The sequence below is a fragment of the Ricinus communis genome, chromosome 1 (assembly GCF_019578655.1).
Source record: "Ricinus communis isolate WT05 ecotype wild-type chromosome 1, ASM1957865v1, whole genome shotgun sequence".
Taxonomy (NCBI): Eukaryota; Viridiplantae; Streptophyta; class Magnoliopsida; order Malpighiales; family Euphorbiaceae; genus Ricinus; species Ricinus communis.
The window spans coordinates 6,224,624-6,238,622 of NC_063256.1; the positions used below are offsets into that span (position 1 = coordinate 6,224,624).

General features: G+C 33.0%; 1 protein-coding gene and 1 long non-coding RNA gene across 3 annotated transcripts; one reads left to right on the top strand and one right to left on the bottom strand.

Moving 5' to 3' along the window:
- Window positions 1-1,853: 1,853 nt before the first annotated feature.
- On the bottom strand, window positions 1,854-3,728 carry LOC8275415. The gene is made up of 3 exons (XR_001535608.3): window positions 3,107-3,728; window positions 2,448-2,990; window positions 1,854-2,306 (listed from the first exon to the last, which is right to left on the bottom strand). It is a non-coding gene; the product is annotated as an uncharacterized LOC8275415 (long non-coding RNA).
- A 146-nt stretch (window positions 3,729-3,874) lies between these two features.
- LOC8275416 (methylcrotonoyl-CoA carboxylase subunit alpha, mitochondrial) lies at window positions 3,875-11,102 on the top strand. 2 transcript variants are annotated; one of them, XM_048377700.1, is made up of 17 exons: window positions 3,875-4,371; window positions 5,100-5,221; window positions 5,335-5,482; window positions 5,732-5,869; window positions 6,066-6,161; window positions 6,244-6,303; window positions 6,611-6,703; window positions 6,785-6,883; window positions 6,987-7,086; window positions 7,237-7,341; window positions 7,691-7,830; window positions 7,955-8,189; window positions 8,279-8,451; window positions 8,547-8,663; window positions 9,278-9,520; window positions 9,602-9,697; window positions 10,060-10,308. In XM_048377700.1, the coding sequence occupies exons 1-17, from the start codon at window positions 4,027-4,029 to the stop codon at window positions 10,066-10,068; spliced, it is 2,319 nt and encodes a 772-aa protein (XP_048233657.1). In that variant the 5' UTR covers window positions 3,875-4,026; the 3' UTR covers window positions 10,069-10,308. The 2 variants fall into 2 exon arrangements, with proteins under 2 accessions (XP_048233657.1, XP_048233679.1); XM_048377722.1 differs by lacking the exons at window positions 6,987-7,086; window positions 10,060-10,308 and adding an exon at window positions 10,993-11,102 and having other exon boundaries at window positions 6,785-6,896; window positions 7,694-7,830.
- Window positions 11,103-13,999: the final 2,897 nt, after the last annotated feature.

Below are 13,999 nucleotides of genomic sequence, written 5' to 3' on the forward strand. Positions count from 1 at the left end.
ATTATTGTTATCTTTATATGAAAAGGGAGATGAATAAACATAGGCAGAGTATATTGCCTTCAAAAGTCTAATTATGCAGAACCATAATCCTTGGATTCTTCTACTGACAACGACACTCATTCAAGTTGATTCCATCAAACATAAGAAACCTTGGAATTATTATTAACTTTTTTTTTTTCTTTTGGTTGTTTGGTGGAAAACATTAAATAATACGGATGATTAATTAAAATTTGTTCTTAGCAGCCGCTCAAATTTGGCCACAAGTTTGTACATGTTTGTTACATAACAAGAATGTAAAGCTTTAATCAAATCAATATATATATATATATTTACCAAAGTCAAAAAGATGGTTATTTGATGAAAGAAAGAAATAGAGAAAGGTAGGTGGTTAAGATGACTTCTAAGCTTGACATGGTCCCTTATCATTGATGTTGCCTAACCATCTTCCTTACAAGCTAACTATTACAGGCATGACCTTTGCCCAAATTTTGTAACTCAAAATTACCACTTATCCTTGGTTTTGGGCCTGAGGGTGATAGTTTCTTTTATTTATTTATTTGTGAACTGTACATAACTGATTAAGTGGGAAGGGTCCATGTCTAAATCATATCACTATTCACCAACATAAAATTGCACTATGAATGGGATGGAAAAGGCCATTTTGAATTGACAGGAAAGAGTACTCTACTATGTTCAGAATTAATTATTATCCAAAATATCATAAAGAATAATGTTGAAAGACCTGCCCAAACACCACCAACAATAGGATACTAGAAAGAGCCAATGCAACTTTTGAAATGCCAGCCCATCACAGATGATGAGCAGCTCAGCTAATTAAGTTGGTACTCATTGTTGATATATATGTAGTCTCAAATCTCCTTATGTGCATGTATTTATATGTTCAACTCTGTTCCTGTCTATGAGATTTGGATTTAAGACAATCTTTATGGTGCAATAGATTGTTGTTATCATCTACATCACTTGTTACTTAAATGAACAAGAAAGTTCGTCCATAAAATATTTAATACAGAAGAAGGTTAGATAAAGTGAGTTTCTTAATTAACTCGGAGGCTTCTAATTGACCTCTCCTTGCAGTACAAACATTAGGTGAGGCAAAATCATGATTTTGGCTTTATAAAAGCTGTTGCAGCAACTGCAGAAAAGTTAAATACCAATTCACAACAAAGATTGAAAAAGTAATTTGCTTTTGAAATAAAACCAACTTTGGCCAGCTCACTACTTGTTAGTAATTTGCTTTCATTTTTATGATTTATTACAAATGGTCCTAAGGTTTGCCCTATTTGAATTCTTATGAATATCATTTTTCATCAACTCATAATTATTACATCATAAAAAAATAGTTATTTTATTAATCGACCGTTACCAAAAATATATAAAATTAACCGAAAAGTTGAAGTCTCATTTTATTAAGGATAAAATATTCTTATAATACAAAATATTAGAAATTAAATTGTTGTATAAAAATAAAATAAGAAGTCTGGAAATTGAATTTTTTTTTTTTACATAAAAAAACTGAAAAATTTAATGTTTATTTTTTGTCATTTCGAGTTTGAATAAATGAAAAAATGTGATTTAGAAAAAGAAACATTAGTACAAAAATGCATAATAGGGTAAACCTTAAAAAGGTATATGTGACTATTCAATCCTATTGATTGAAGTTTAAATTTTGAAATTATATCATTAATGATCAACTCAAATCAACTAAACCTTACAAATTAAGTAGGATCGGCTTCTCTTCCTCTGTTTCAAATGATTTTGGAGTACATCTTAAAAAATATGTAAAGCCATTAAATCATCTTGTATCACTTTTCTCATTGTCAGTTTAGGTCTATTTATTTCTCACTTTACTTCACTAATCTTAATATGGTCGATTATTTTAGTGGGAGCATGGTAGATTTGCAGCTCACATGGCCAAAGCATCCCAAACCATTAAGTCGAAAATTAAAAAAGAAAAAGGAAGAAGAAAGAAGAAAAGAAGGCAATATTGAGGGCAATTGCTTTAGAAATCGATTAAAAAAATTTGCGAACTAAAAGAACTCATTAGCACATGAAAATTACTAGTGATTAACTAATCTCGATTATGATTATAATTGGAACCCAATAACGTGAGAGAGATAAAAGGAAAGAGTGAGGACTAATGAATGGATGTCCTCGTGGGTGAGTGGAGTGAATTCAATGACCCCTTTCTTTTCTTTTCTTCTTTTTTACCCGTTTCAGCAAAAGGAGTTCAGAGACATCATCATCATCCTCTATTGCACGGCCATCTCCAAGTTTCCAGTAAAACCCTAATAAAATAAACAAAAGTTCCCAACTTACTGCCTTGTCAAATAAGAAATAATTGGTTTGTGGTATATACTTAGCTACCAATTTTTGGGCAAGTGCTTTTGCTGGTTTAATGATATGATAATGCAAAGGGTGCAGCACACCTTATACCTCCGCCATTAGCCGAGAATGGCCCAGCTCTCTTCACCTTCTGTCTTTTATTTATTCCTTCCTGCAATACTTTGAAAAGAAGAAATCATGATGGCTGTGTAAAACATCCAATGAATTGATGGACAAAAGGTAACTATAAACCGTTTTTGTTCTTTGGAGCTTCTTGGTGACTCTAATTTCAGAATTAGCTAACAAAACCCGACTCGCATCCTTTGGGATCTCTTCTAATATTTACATAAACAAAAAGATAATGAAAAGAAAAAGAAAGAAAATGGCCAATTGTAGATGGGCCCTCAGAAGTCAAAATCAAAACTAAATACAAAGTTTAATTGGAAGGGTTCAGTGAGGTAGCAGCTGCACATGCCCGTTTTATTTCAATAGCTTGTGAAAAGCGAACCAACCCTATAATTGCCATGATTTTGTTAGGCAAAAGTGTTGGCAAGCGTCATGGCCCACTCCCAGCTGCTGCTATGAGAGCTCCCAATGCCATTGCCATCATCCTTGATCTTCAAACGCACCAACAGATTCTATTTTCCCTACTTTTTCAGAAATAAGAGTATAAAATATCGCAATTAGTACTTTCCTTTTAAATTTCTTAACTGAATTATATCGAATAAATTTATAAAATAAAATAATTCAAATAACATATTACCTAGGTATTGAATTCCGAATTACTTGGTTTCGAAGCTCAGCCTCGAGGATTAGGGCGAGCAATGCTATCTCTTATGAAAAGAAAGAAAAGGTTGCTATTGCTTCTTATTTTTTCTCAACAACCATTTTTCTTTTAATGTATAAGAAAGAACAGTAACTTAGATGTAATATTTCTTAATTCTCGTTCAATATTCGATATAAATATACTAGTAAGAAAGGCTCAATGAAGGCCCTTTTTTTTAGAAAAGATAAGCTTTAGCTAAATTGAATGGATTTTTCTAATTCACTAATATTAGCTGAACTGAATCAACTTTTCTAATTCAGAAATTTTATCTTCAAAGCTACAGAATATATTTGGTAGAATTAAATTCTACAAAATACCTTTTTCAAAAAAAAAAAATCGAAAAAATAAGTTTTAAAAAAAAAGAAATTACTAGGCCGGGTAGAATTTGAATATTTGATAAAGAAAGAAAAAAGAAAAGCGATTTCATATTATTCAAGTGCAAACTGGGGCCGAATTGCATATTGTAGGCCTTAAAATAACTTGTTGCTTTTTGCCAAGGCTTGAGTCCAATCCAGAAGCCCATATTCCCAAAATAAGCCATCTGTCCCATACGAAGGAAGACACGTAGACTTCCATCTCTGCATATAATCATAATTATGCATTTCGCAATCGGATTAGGAACACTTTCCTAGGTAAGCAACACATCAGATCCATATCCAATCTCCATTGTTCAATCAATCATCCAGTCAAAGGTTGCACCGCCTAACCATATCTCTCCACATCACTCTATCGCTCTCCTATTTTCCAACACTACCCCTCACATTTACACGAAATTATCAAAACGCCCCTCCCATCACCCCTTTTCCTAACGGTTATTATACTATTCTCCCTGGGAAAAACTCCAAAACAGAATAACCATGGCCTCGTCGATGTCATCATTTCTCCGTCGAAAACTCCAATACAAGCCCTTCTTCATCCAAGTCAGACTCTACTCCGTGAAGCCACCGTATGAAAGCAACAAAACGACGACGCAGTGCGTAGAAAAAATCTTAGTAGCAAACAGAGGAGAAATTGCTTGCAGGATCATGAGGACAGCGAAGCGGTTAGGGATTAAAACCGTTGCTGTTTACAGTGATGCCGATAGAGACTCCCTTCATGTTAAATCAGCTGATGAAGCTGTTCATATAGGTCCACCTCCGGCTCGGTTAAGTTATTTGAACGGTTCCTCAATTGTTGAAGCTGCTATTCGCACTGGTGCTCAGGTCAGTTGCGTGACTCATTTTTTCTTTAACTAATTTAATTTATTTATTGTTATTGATTGAATTGATTTTAAATTCTTGCATGATGTCACTGAATTTTACATTTAATTGCTTAGTACCAGCAGCTCATAGTCATAACTATTAGGCTCTACTAGTTCTCTACATAATATTATTTTTCTTGATTTTATAGAATTTTAGTTCATTTGATTATACTTGTATTTCTATTGGTATTGAATATATTAATTGAATATCTTAGTCTTAACCTCATGGCATGTTTGGTTCCTCTTGGAATTTAAGTGCAAAAACAAAAATTTAGTGACAGTCCTAGGAATTCGGCTTACAATATAGATGTCATTTCAATTCAAATATTAAAAACAGCAACCTTGAATTTGGATTTAAAATGTATTTGAATACAAGGATTAAAAACTAACATATGCTTAGGTTGTTATTTCAAATCCTTATTAATTGGCCTTTCAAACACTCTATGGATTTGTCTCAAATCCTCATTAATACAAATCTATGTAGTTCCCAAAAGAAGTATTTGTTACAAATCCAAATCCACATAATCTTGATATCCAAACAGAACATAAGAATTTGAATTCCTTTGTGAACCAAACAGGAGCACATGTAATCCCAAACATAGCCTTATTATCTTGCAATGCTTTGGTTTATGTTAATTTGAGATAGATGATGCCTTGTTAATTGCTTATTATTTTTGTTAATATTATCAGGCTATCCATCCAGGTTATGGTTTTTTATCAGAGAGTGCTGAGTTTGCTACTCTTTGTCAAGATAAGGGTCTTACATTTATTGGTCCTCCAGCTTCAGCTATTCAGGATATGGGTGATAAAAGGTAATTATTAATTCTCTGTTAACTCAATCACCATTCTCTGCACAAATGTGAAACTTTGTGATTGTTTAGAGAATCCATTGGTAATTGATAATTGTTTGTTATGCTTATGGTAGTGCTTCGAAGAGGATAATGGGAGCTGCAGGGGTGCCACTTGTTCCAGGTTATCATGGAATTGAGCAAGATATTGAACAAATGAAGTTGGAAGCAGATAAAATTGGATATCCTGTCTTGATAAAGCCAACCCATGGAGGTGGAGGGAAGGTATTCTGCAATAATCTTATACCTTTTAATTGCTATTATACGATGTAAATGTTTGTTAACAATGATGTCTGATGGACACATCATGTCTGTATATCTTGATAAATTAACATGGTAGGGTGTGTCAATGAATATATCTTTTATGATTAGATTATGCATATACAGTGCAAGCATGTTGGACAATGCTTTTCTCATTAAGTTAGAAGCTTATTTCCTTTCAGACAAACTACTCAAACCGTGCAGATTTTTTAGGGTATGAGGATAGTGCAAAGTCCAAATGAATTTGTTGATTCTTTCTTCGGAGCACAAAGGGAGGCGGCTGCTTCTTTTGGCATAAATACAATTTTGCTAGAGAAATACATCACACAGCCAAGACATATAGAAGTTCAGGTAGCGTCATCTCACTGTACTGATATATTAGCATTGTTTTCCAATCATACCCAGAAAAGTCATGCCGTGGTCTTTCTCCTTAATTTTCTTGAAAGTTAGTATAATTTTTATATTTTGTGGCTTGCATCCAGTTGGTGAATTGATTATCTATTCAGGTTATGCATTAATCTTTCTTATTCCGATCTTGATCTTTTAGGTATTTGGTGACAAATATGGAAATATACTACATTTATATGAAAGGGATTGCAGTGTGCAGAGAAGACATCAGAAGATAATTGAAGAAGCTCCAGCTGTAATTTTTAGTTTCTATAGTTGTAGTCAGGTTTTTCACTGTTTATCTTGACAAGTTTTAATTGGAAGTCCCTCTGATACAGCCAAATATTATGGATGAGTTCCGCTCCCACTTGGGTCAGGCTGCTGTATCTGCAGCCAAGGTAATATTTTGTGTATTTAGGTTTTCTGATTGCTTATATTTGGAAATGAATCAAGTCATTAGAGTGGAGTATGGAATTTTGAATTAGCTTGGTTGCAATACTAATAATTCCTGTTCTTGAGCAATCTGCTATGGTTTCAAGCAATACTAATTTGGGGATTTGTAGACCTACATCGATGCTACCATTTTCTCTTATTGAGTTATTTAGCTCTTCATATTCCAGAAGTCTCTTTATATTTTTTGTTTAAATATACTTTAATTCCTTTAATTACAGTTGCTAATTTTTAGCCCTTCACTTATATCTAAAGGCAGTTGGTTACTACAATGCTGGGACCGTGGAGTTCATAGTCGACATAGTCTCGGGGAAATTTTACTTTATGGAGATGAACACGCGCCTTCAGGTTCTTAATTGTCTATGTTAATGTTCTGAATCCCTCAAGTTGAACGAAAGTCTTACAGGTATCATTCAAATTCATCTGTAGGTTGAGCATCCAGTGACCGAGATGATTGTTGGTCAAGATCTTGTAGAGTGGCAAATCCGTGTTGCAAATGGAGAACCACTTCCTCTCACTCAATCACAGGTGCCATTGCTGGGTAGGCTTGCTTCTGAAATATGATCTTCTGAACATCCTTTTTCTATTTATTGCTTGGATTTATGGAAAAATCAAGATTGGTACTTGACAGAAAACAAAATGGTGTACCAATGATTCAAAAATAAACAGAGTAGAGAATAGGGAGAGATGGAGGGCGTACACAGTCGAAGAAAATGATTTGAATGTATTATGTAAGCTTTGTGCTACACAAGTTGAAATATATTGTTGGGTTAGTATGTCAAGAGGAAAACTTCATTTTTGTTTTTCACATAAAGTATAAAAATGAATAAGCTATATTTATCATGTAAGTTTTCTGCGCTCTTACGTTCTTCTTTTGATAGGTCATGCATTTGAAACCCGAATATACGCTGAAAATGTTTCTAAGGGATTTCTTCCTGCAACTGGAGTTCTTCATCATTATCGTCCCATTGCAGTGTCATCAACAGGTGAAATTGCAATGCATAAAACAGTTACTTATACATGCTTATTGTGAGCCCAAGCATTTATTTTGCATAAATGGTATTTTCCACATGACTCTTAGCTAATTTACATTCTGACTGGTTGTCTAGGCAATCCCTTATCAACTATGTTTCAATTAGGTGTTCCCATATGCAATTTTCCAGCCAAATCAAGTTTAAAAGAGCACACAATGTACAATACAGAGGATTTTTTGGGATTCATTTATCAATTGTCATACATAAAGTCTACCAACAGCTTTGAGTTAAATAGTCCCTTTATTAATTCTTGTTATTTAGTATGTTAGCTTTCCAGCTTAAGTTAAATCTGTCTACTTAGCAGTTCGTGTCGAGACTGGAGTTGAAGAGGGGGATACTGTTAGCATGCACTATGATCCTATGATTGCAAAGCTTGTAGTTTGGGGAGAGAACCGTGCTGCAGCATTAGTTAAACTGAAGGATTGCCTATCCAAATTTCAGGTATAAACTAAATAGAATCATGTAAAAGTTTCAATAAATATCTAAAGCCAACTTGTTGAGCTCGATTTTTCTTTGGCATCTGTTAGTATCAATATGCAATCATTCAAGATCAATTTGTTTGCAGGTTGCAGGAGTACCAACTAATATTAATTTTCTCCAAAAACTTGCTAGTCATACGTCATTTGAAGATGGCAATGTGGAAACACACTTTATTGAGCACCACAAACAGGACCTTTTTACTGATCCTAATAATTCAATGTTAGCCAAGGAAGCATATAGTAATGCCAAATACAGTGCAAGTCTGCTGGCTGCATGCCTTTGTGAAAAGCAACATTCTGCTTTAAAGGAAAGCCCCCCTGGTATGTTGAACGGTTGAAGGCCATTCCTCTTTTGCAGAGCACACACCCCTTTTCAGTCTTCATGATATCAATGTCTGTGCTATGTCCAGGGCACAGCAGCTTACACCCCATATGGTATTCGCATCCCCCTTTCAGAGTCCATCATCTTGCTAGGCATACTATGGAATTTGAGTGGGACAATGAATATGATAGCAGTGGTTCAAAGCCTTTAACAGTAGCGCTTTCCATCACTTACCTGCCAGATGGGAACTATCTGATTGAGGTACTTGTCTTCTTGTAATGAATGCAAGTGGAATGTTTGAGTGGTCAGTTCTTGTACTTGAGGTGATCATCCTTCAATATCTATCATGTGTGCAGTTAGGAGAAATTGGTTCCTGTGGCTTAGTAGTCAAAGCAATGCACCTGGATGACTGCAATTTTAGGGTTGAGGCTGATGGTGTAAGCATGAATGTTAGTTTGGCTGCTTATTCGAAGGTAATTAGTTTTCTGTAAGCAAGAGTTAACTTTTGCACATTGCTGAATGCAAATTCTTTCTTTATCAAGTACTTGTCTAGAATTTTGACCAGCCCTTATTGTCCCATTGTCATCAAATGCTTTGTTAAAATTAATCACATGGCTGTTATGAAATAATGATAATCACTTCACAGCTAGCACGTGCCTATGACCATGTCTGTTGCAGTAGTATTGTCTTTTTCTGCTGTATTGCTCGTTATTACAGGGTAAAACAGTCTTTTTGACTTGTCAGTGCATGAACAATCCTGTCTTCTGGACCTGCCTATTGGCATTCCCTACCAAGATCTGTTGTTTTCGTAGGACTTCTACTCTTGAAAGCATTTCATTTAAGCTTGGTGTCTTGTTATAAAATTCATGTTGCTATCACTAGTGCTGCTTGTTGGAATGAGTTTTTGTTAATAAAAGCTAGTATAACACTTTGGCAATTGAATATTGCTGATTAATAATGGAAGAGCATTCCTCTTTGTACGTCTGTGCCTGTCGTGTCTGTGTCTATATCCATCATTGTGTCTTTACGTGTGTGCTTCAGTGCATGTCTGTGTTTTGAAATATAATCGGCGACATTTGGGTGGCAGGATGAGACAAAGCACCTTCATATATGGCATGGGGCACACCATCATCATTTTAGGCAAAAGCTGGGGCTTGATTTATCTGATGATGACAAAACCCAACATATGACTGATGTTGAAACTGCATCTCACCCTCCAGGAACTGTGGTAGCTCCCATGGCTGGTTTAGTGGTTAAGGTTCTGGTGCAGGATGGATCAAAGGTGGAGGAAGGTCAACCAATACTGGTGTTGGAGGCAATGAAGATGGAGGTTTGTTGTGCTTGCCACTAAACATTGGATCAATTTATTTTCTTTGCTAAGTTATAATATTAGTTTCTTTTAATTGAATAGCATGTGGTAAAGGCACCGTTTACTGGCTATGTTCGTGGACTTCAAGTCACAGCAGGCCAACAGATTTCAGACAATAGTCTTCTCTTCAGTATTAAGGTTAGTTGATATTATTTTATGCAATTGAAATAAGCTCACGTTTAGATTTACTGCAACGGAGTAAAAATATTGATGTTATGGTTTACGTTATGTTTGGGGGGGCGGGAGGAGGGGGAGTGGGAATGTCATCAAGGCTGTGAAAATGTTACCAACAATTAAAGTAACCAGCAGAATTGGTCAAACTAACAGCTTCATATGCACCTAAGAGCATGAAAATTATTTGTGGATGGAGTACTTCCTGATATTTAACTTTTCCAACTTGCATAATCTTTTGGTAGTATCAAATGTTTAAATTTGAAACTTTGTTCAATTTTATGCATGCTCTATCGACAGTTGTTGAGGGATATTATTTTCTTTATCAGGATGAGTAGAGGACCCTGAAGTTCTGTTTTCATGACTGCCTGAGGAAAACACAGCAGACTTAAACTGATTAAGGGAATTCCCCAGAGGAGTAAGTTCCTCGGTGGAAAAATTATTAGTTTAATGCTTCAACATAGAAATGAGGCATGCAGGAACAGATAATCTTGTAAACTGTACATTCCATCATGATGCAATAATAGATTTATAATTTCTTCGAATTGCTTCTGCCTTGCAATTCGACATTTGGTGCATTGTATATCTACATCTCTCTCTCTCTCTCTCTCTCTCTCTCTCTCCCTCCGCACACACCCCTATCAGAGAAAACTGTTGATGGCCTAAGTAGCAGTAGCAATTGCTGTGCTTATTTGATCGTGACCAGCAGAGCATTAGTCCAATGAAATTTTTCATTGAAAATTTGGAAGCAATCCTTGTCTGGCCTAAGTATTATCGTAGCCTTTTCCTCCTAGTCAAAGTATTATGGCGTTGCATGAGTTGGAGAAGGAAGCAATCATCATGAGAAGATGAAAAATGTTAATGGATCGAATGGACTGACAGGTCTTGTCATGAATCATTCTTGGTGCTTGCTTTTGCCAATTGCCAATTGGCGTGGGCTTGCAAGACGTAATGATTGTGAGGCTGTGTTCAATGCATTAGGATTTATTTGTAGCTTCCTACAGTCTTAAGTTATTGATAAATTCTGTTTGTAGTCATTACTTATCCACTTAGAAGTCATGTCAGCTGTTCTCAATAACGGTCAAACTAGGTATTATTATTTTTTGAGGAAAGTTTAACATTAGTGAGATTTGAATCCTGAAAAAGGTTATTATTGCTTGCTTGGCATTGTAATACAAATACCTTGGTCATATAACTAAGTTCCCTCCTTATTTTAGCCCGGATTTTGACATGTTTTACTGTAATTAATCTGTGCTGTCAAGAATTTAGTTAGAGGGAAGCTTTAACAAGCGGAAGGGAGGGGAAGAAAAGTGCAATCAGGAAGTTATTGCTCGGGAAGATATTCTTTTGCGTATCTATTCGGAAATGTTCTGTAAGTAATATATCTTTATTCTGTAGTCTGTACTTCCACTTTCCTTTATGCCAAGCACTTGGTTGGTTTGAGTCACCCGTATGTGCTTGTCAAGGCATATTCACAGGCGGCCATAGGCATAGCAGGTAAAGTATTCTTCCAGTAAATTCCTTTTTCTTCCGGTGGCTGCAAAGAATTTTGAATGTTTGATGTGATACAGAACAACTCATTTGATTCTCGAAACCCTAAACGTATCATGTTGATCAACTTTTGATAGAGAACATATATATATATATATATATATATCAAATTTAAAATAAGTTTAGTTTTTTGTTGGATCGATGGAGATTACAGTGTCGCCACCTTGCTTTGCTCGCTAGTTGGCCATCTTCCCTAAATTCTCATTTCTTCATGTGTTTTTTTATCCCATGTAATGACACGTACGTACAACATTGTGATCATTTTAGTTTTAGGTATTGACAGGTTTAGCACCAATACAGTGGGGCTATTATGCAATATATCCCTTGTTTAAAAATATAAAATAAATACCGTAAGATTGATTTTGAGTTTGAGGTTTTTTCATTTGTAAGTTTAAAAAGTTGTAAAAGATGTACAGAGATATGATTATTAAAAAGGCCTTCCAAATTTATCTATAAGGGGCTGACTAAAATATTTTTATTAATTTTATTTTAGTTATATATATAATTAATTTAATTTTTTAATTTTAATAAAAAATTTAAAATAATTAATTAATAATTAATTTGTTTCAATTATAATCTTACATACATAATATATATTTATGATGAAATTTAAATAATTTAATATAAATTTTTATAAAAATAAAAAAAATAATACTTCTAATTTGATTTTATTGATGTATCAATTTATATATTTATTGTTATTATAATACTTTATTAATTAATTTAAAGTTTAAATATCCACATAAAACTTTACTAAATAACAGTAAATATTTTCAATAAATAATATATATTAATTTTATTTTATTAAATATTTTTATATTATAATTTTTATAATAATTATTCACGGGCGACTAACAACAGTAGTAGTTGATATATATAGTTACGATTATAATTTATTCATAGGCATTTTTCCCATTTCCTTATAAGATTCTAACTTCTGATGTCTTCCGTATAGGTTGAGTTTCATATATTATTCTTTTATGTGGGGTCCATGTAGTATATTCCTCCTTTCCTATTTGCAAAGCACAGTGCATTTTCTTCCGAACATGCGAGTATTCTTTTTTACTTTTTTTATCTTCAATTATAGTTGGAGATAGAAACTAGGAAATGGGTACATCGATAAGAATGATTCTAGAACGTGTAGCAGAGGAATCTGCTACAATAGGATGATGCTTAAGAAACATCAAAGTATATTATGGATGTTTTATATCTTAATTACCATTAACACATACTAACTTTCTAAATCTGTCCTTGTCCTGATTAATTATTATATATGATGAATATATTTAAAATTCCATTCTTTAAAATCGTAATAATAATAAAACAAATATTATTATCTCATAGTATGTCTATAGCTAGAAGGATGAGCTCAGTATTTAGCAGAAAGGCATTTAATTTTTGCTTTTGATATATTTTGGCTCTTGCGAGGCTTAAAAGTCGTTAAGAACTATCGAGACCAAAACAAGTTATTACCCTAAAGTCTATTAGCTACTCAATAAAGCATAAGATTCAAACATATCCATTTAATATTCTTCATCTTCTTTTAAATATATTTTATTTCGTTAAAATTTATAAAATTTATTTATAGATTTAAAATTTATATATTCTAATTAAATAAAATTAATTTAAAATTTTATATATTTAAATTTTTATAAAATTAATAGTAATTAAATTAAATTCTATAAAAATATATAAAATTTTTAAATAAATTTTATAATTATTTATCAATAGAATATAATATTAAAATATTTCTTTCAACTTTATTTTTATCGACCAAATATAACATTGAAATAAATATTTTTAATTTTTAATTTTAATATTTATTATAATAAATTATATTAAAATATCACATTATGCTTTTTAATTTTTAATTATTATATAAAATATACGGTCTGAATCTTTATATTTAGAGAATAAAATTTTGTTATGTTATATTTTTATTTTTACTTAATATTTTAAAAAATAAAACTAAAATCATTAATAAATTTAGATAAAATCATACATTTTATATTTAAATATTAGTTAAAGTTTTTATTATAATTAATACTATATACTTAACAAGGTATGATTGCACTTCTCAATTTTGTTAGTTCTTTTCATAAAAAAAAAAAAAAAAAAAAGAAAAAAGAAAAAAGACCGGTAAGTCAGTTAAAAAGGGGTATAAAAAGAGTTGAAGCTTGTTTGATTTTAAAACAATGACGCAGCTATTTTAGGCCACAATCCTGGCGCCTTCTCTCTCTCAAAAGTCTATCTCCCATTTTCTTCCTTTTTCCTTCCTTTTCTCCCATTGGTTCGTTTCTTCTCCTCTCCTCCACAAAACCCTACCTTTTTTTTGCCTTTTTCTTGAAGGAAAAGAATTCATGTGGGGTTTTGTTTGAGTGCTCTTAATTTTCTTTAATTACTACCGACTTTCTTTTTTCTATTTCTTGGGTTTGGTCGATTTTTTTTTTTCATTTGCAAAATGTAATTTTTTCTTCTTTTCTTTGATCGGGTGGAAAGGAAATTTTTAGATTTTCTGAAAGTTCATAGACCATAATTGTGAGATTGGATTGATAAAAAAATAGCCACTTTCTCTTTTTAGCTTATTGATTGATTAAATGTTTCTTTTCTTGCTCTACATGGTTTTGGAGGTCTGATAGATTAAAATTTTCTGCTCCCAGCATTTAATTCTGTAGTCAAACTTGTTAGAACCTCATATTAGAGAAGAGTTAAAGCAAA

Coding starts and splice junctions, on each gene's coding strand:
- LOC8275416 (XM_048377700.1), top strand. CDS start 4,027: ATGGCCTCGTCGATGTCATCATTTCTCCGTCGAAAACTCCAATACAAG. Junction 6,304..6,610: donor CTGCTGTATCTGCAGCCAAG/GTAATATTTTGT, acceptor TTATATCTAAAG/GCAGTTGGTTACTACAATGC. Junction 6,704..6,784: donor AGATGAACACGCGCCTTCAG/GTTCTTAATTGT, acceptor ATTCATCTGTAG/GTTGAGCATCCAGTGACCGA.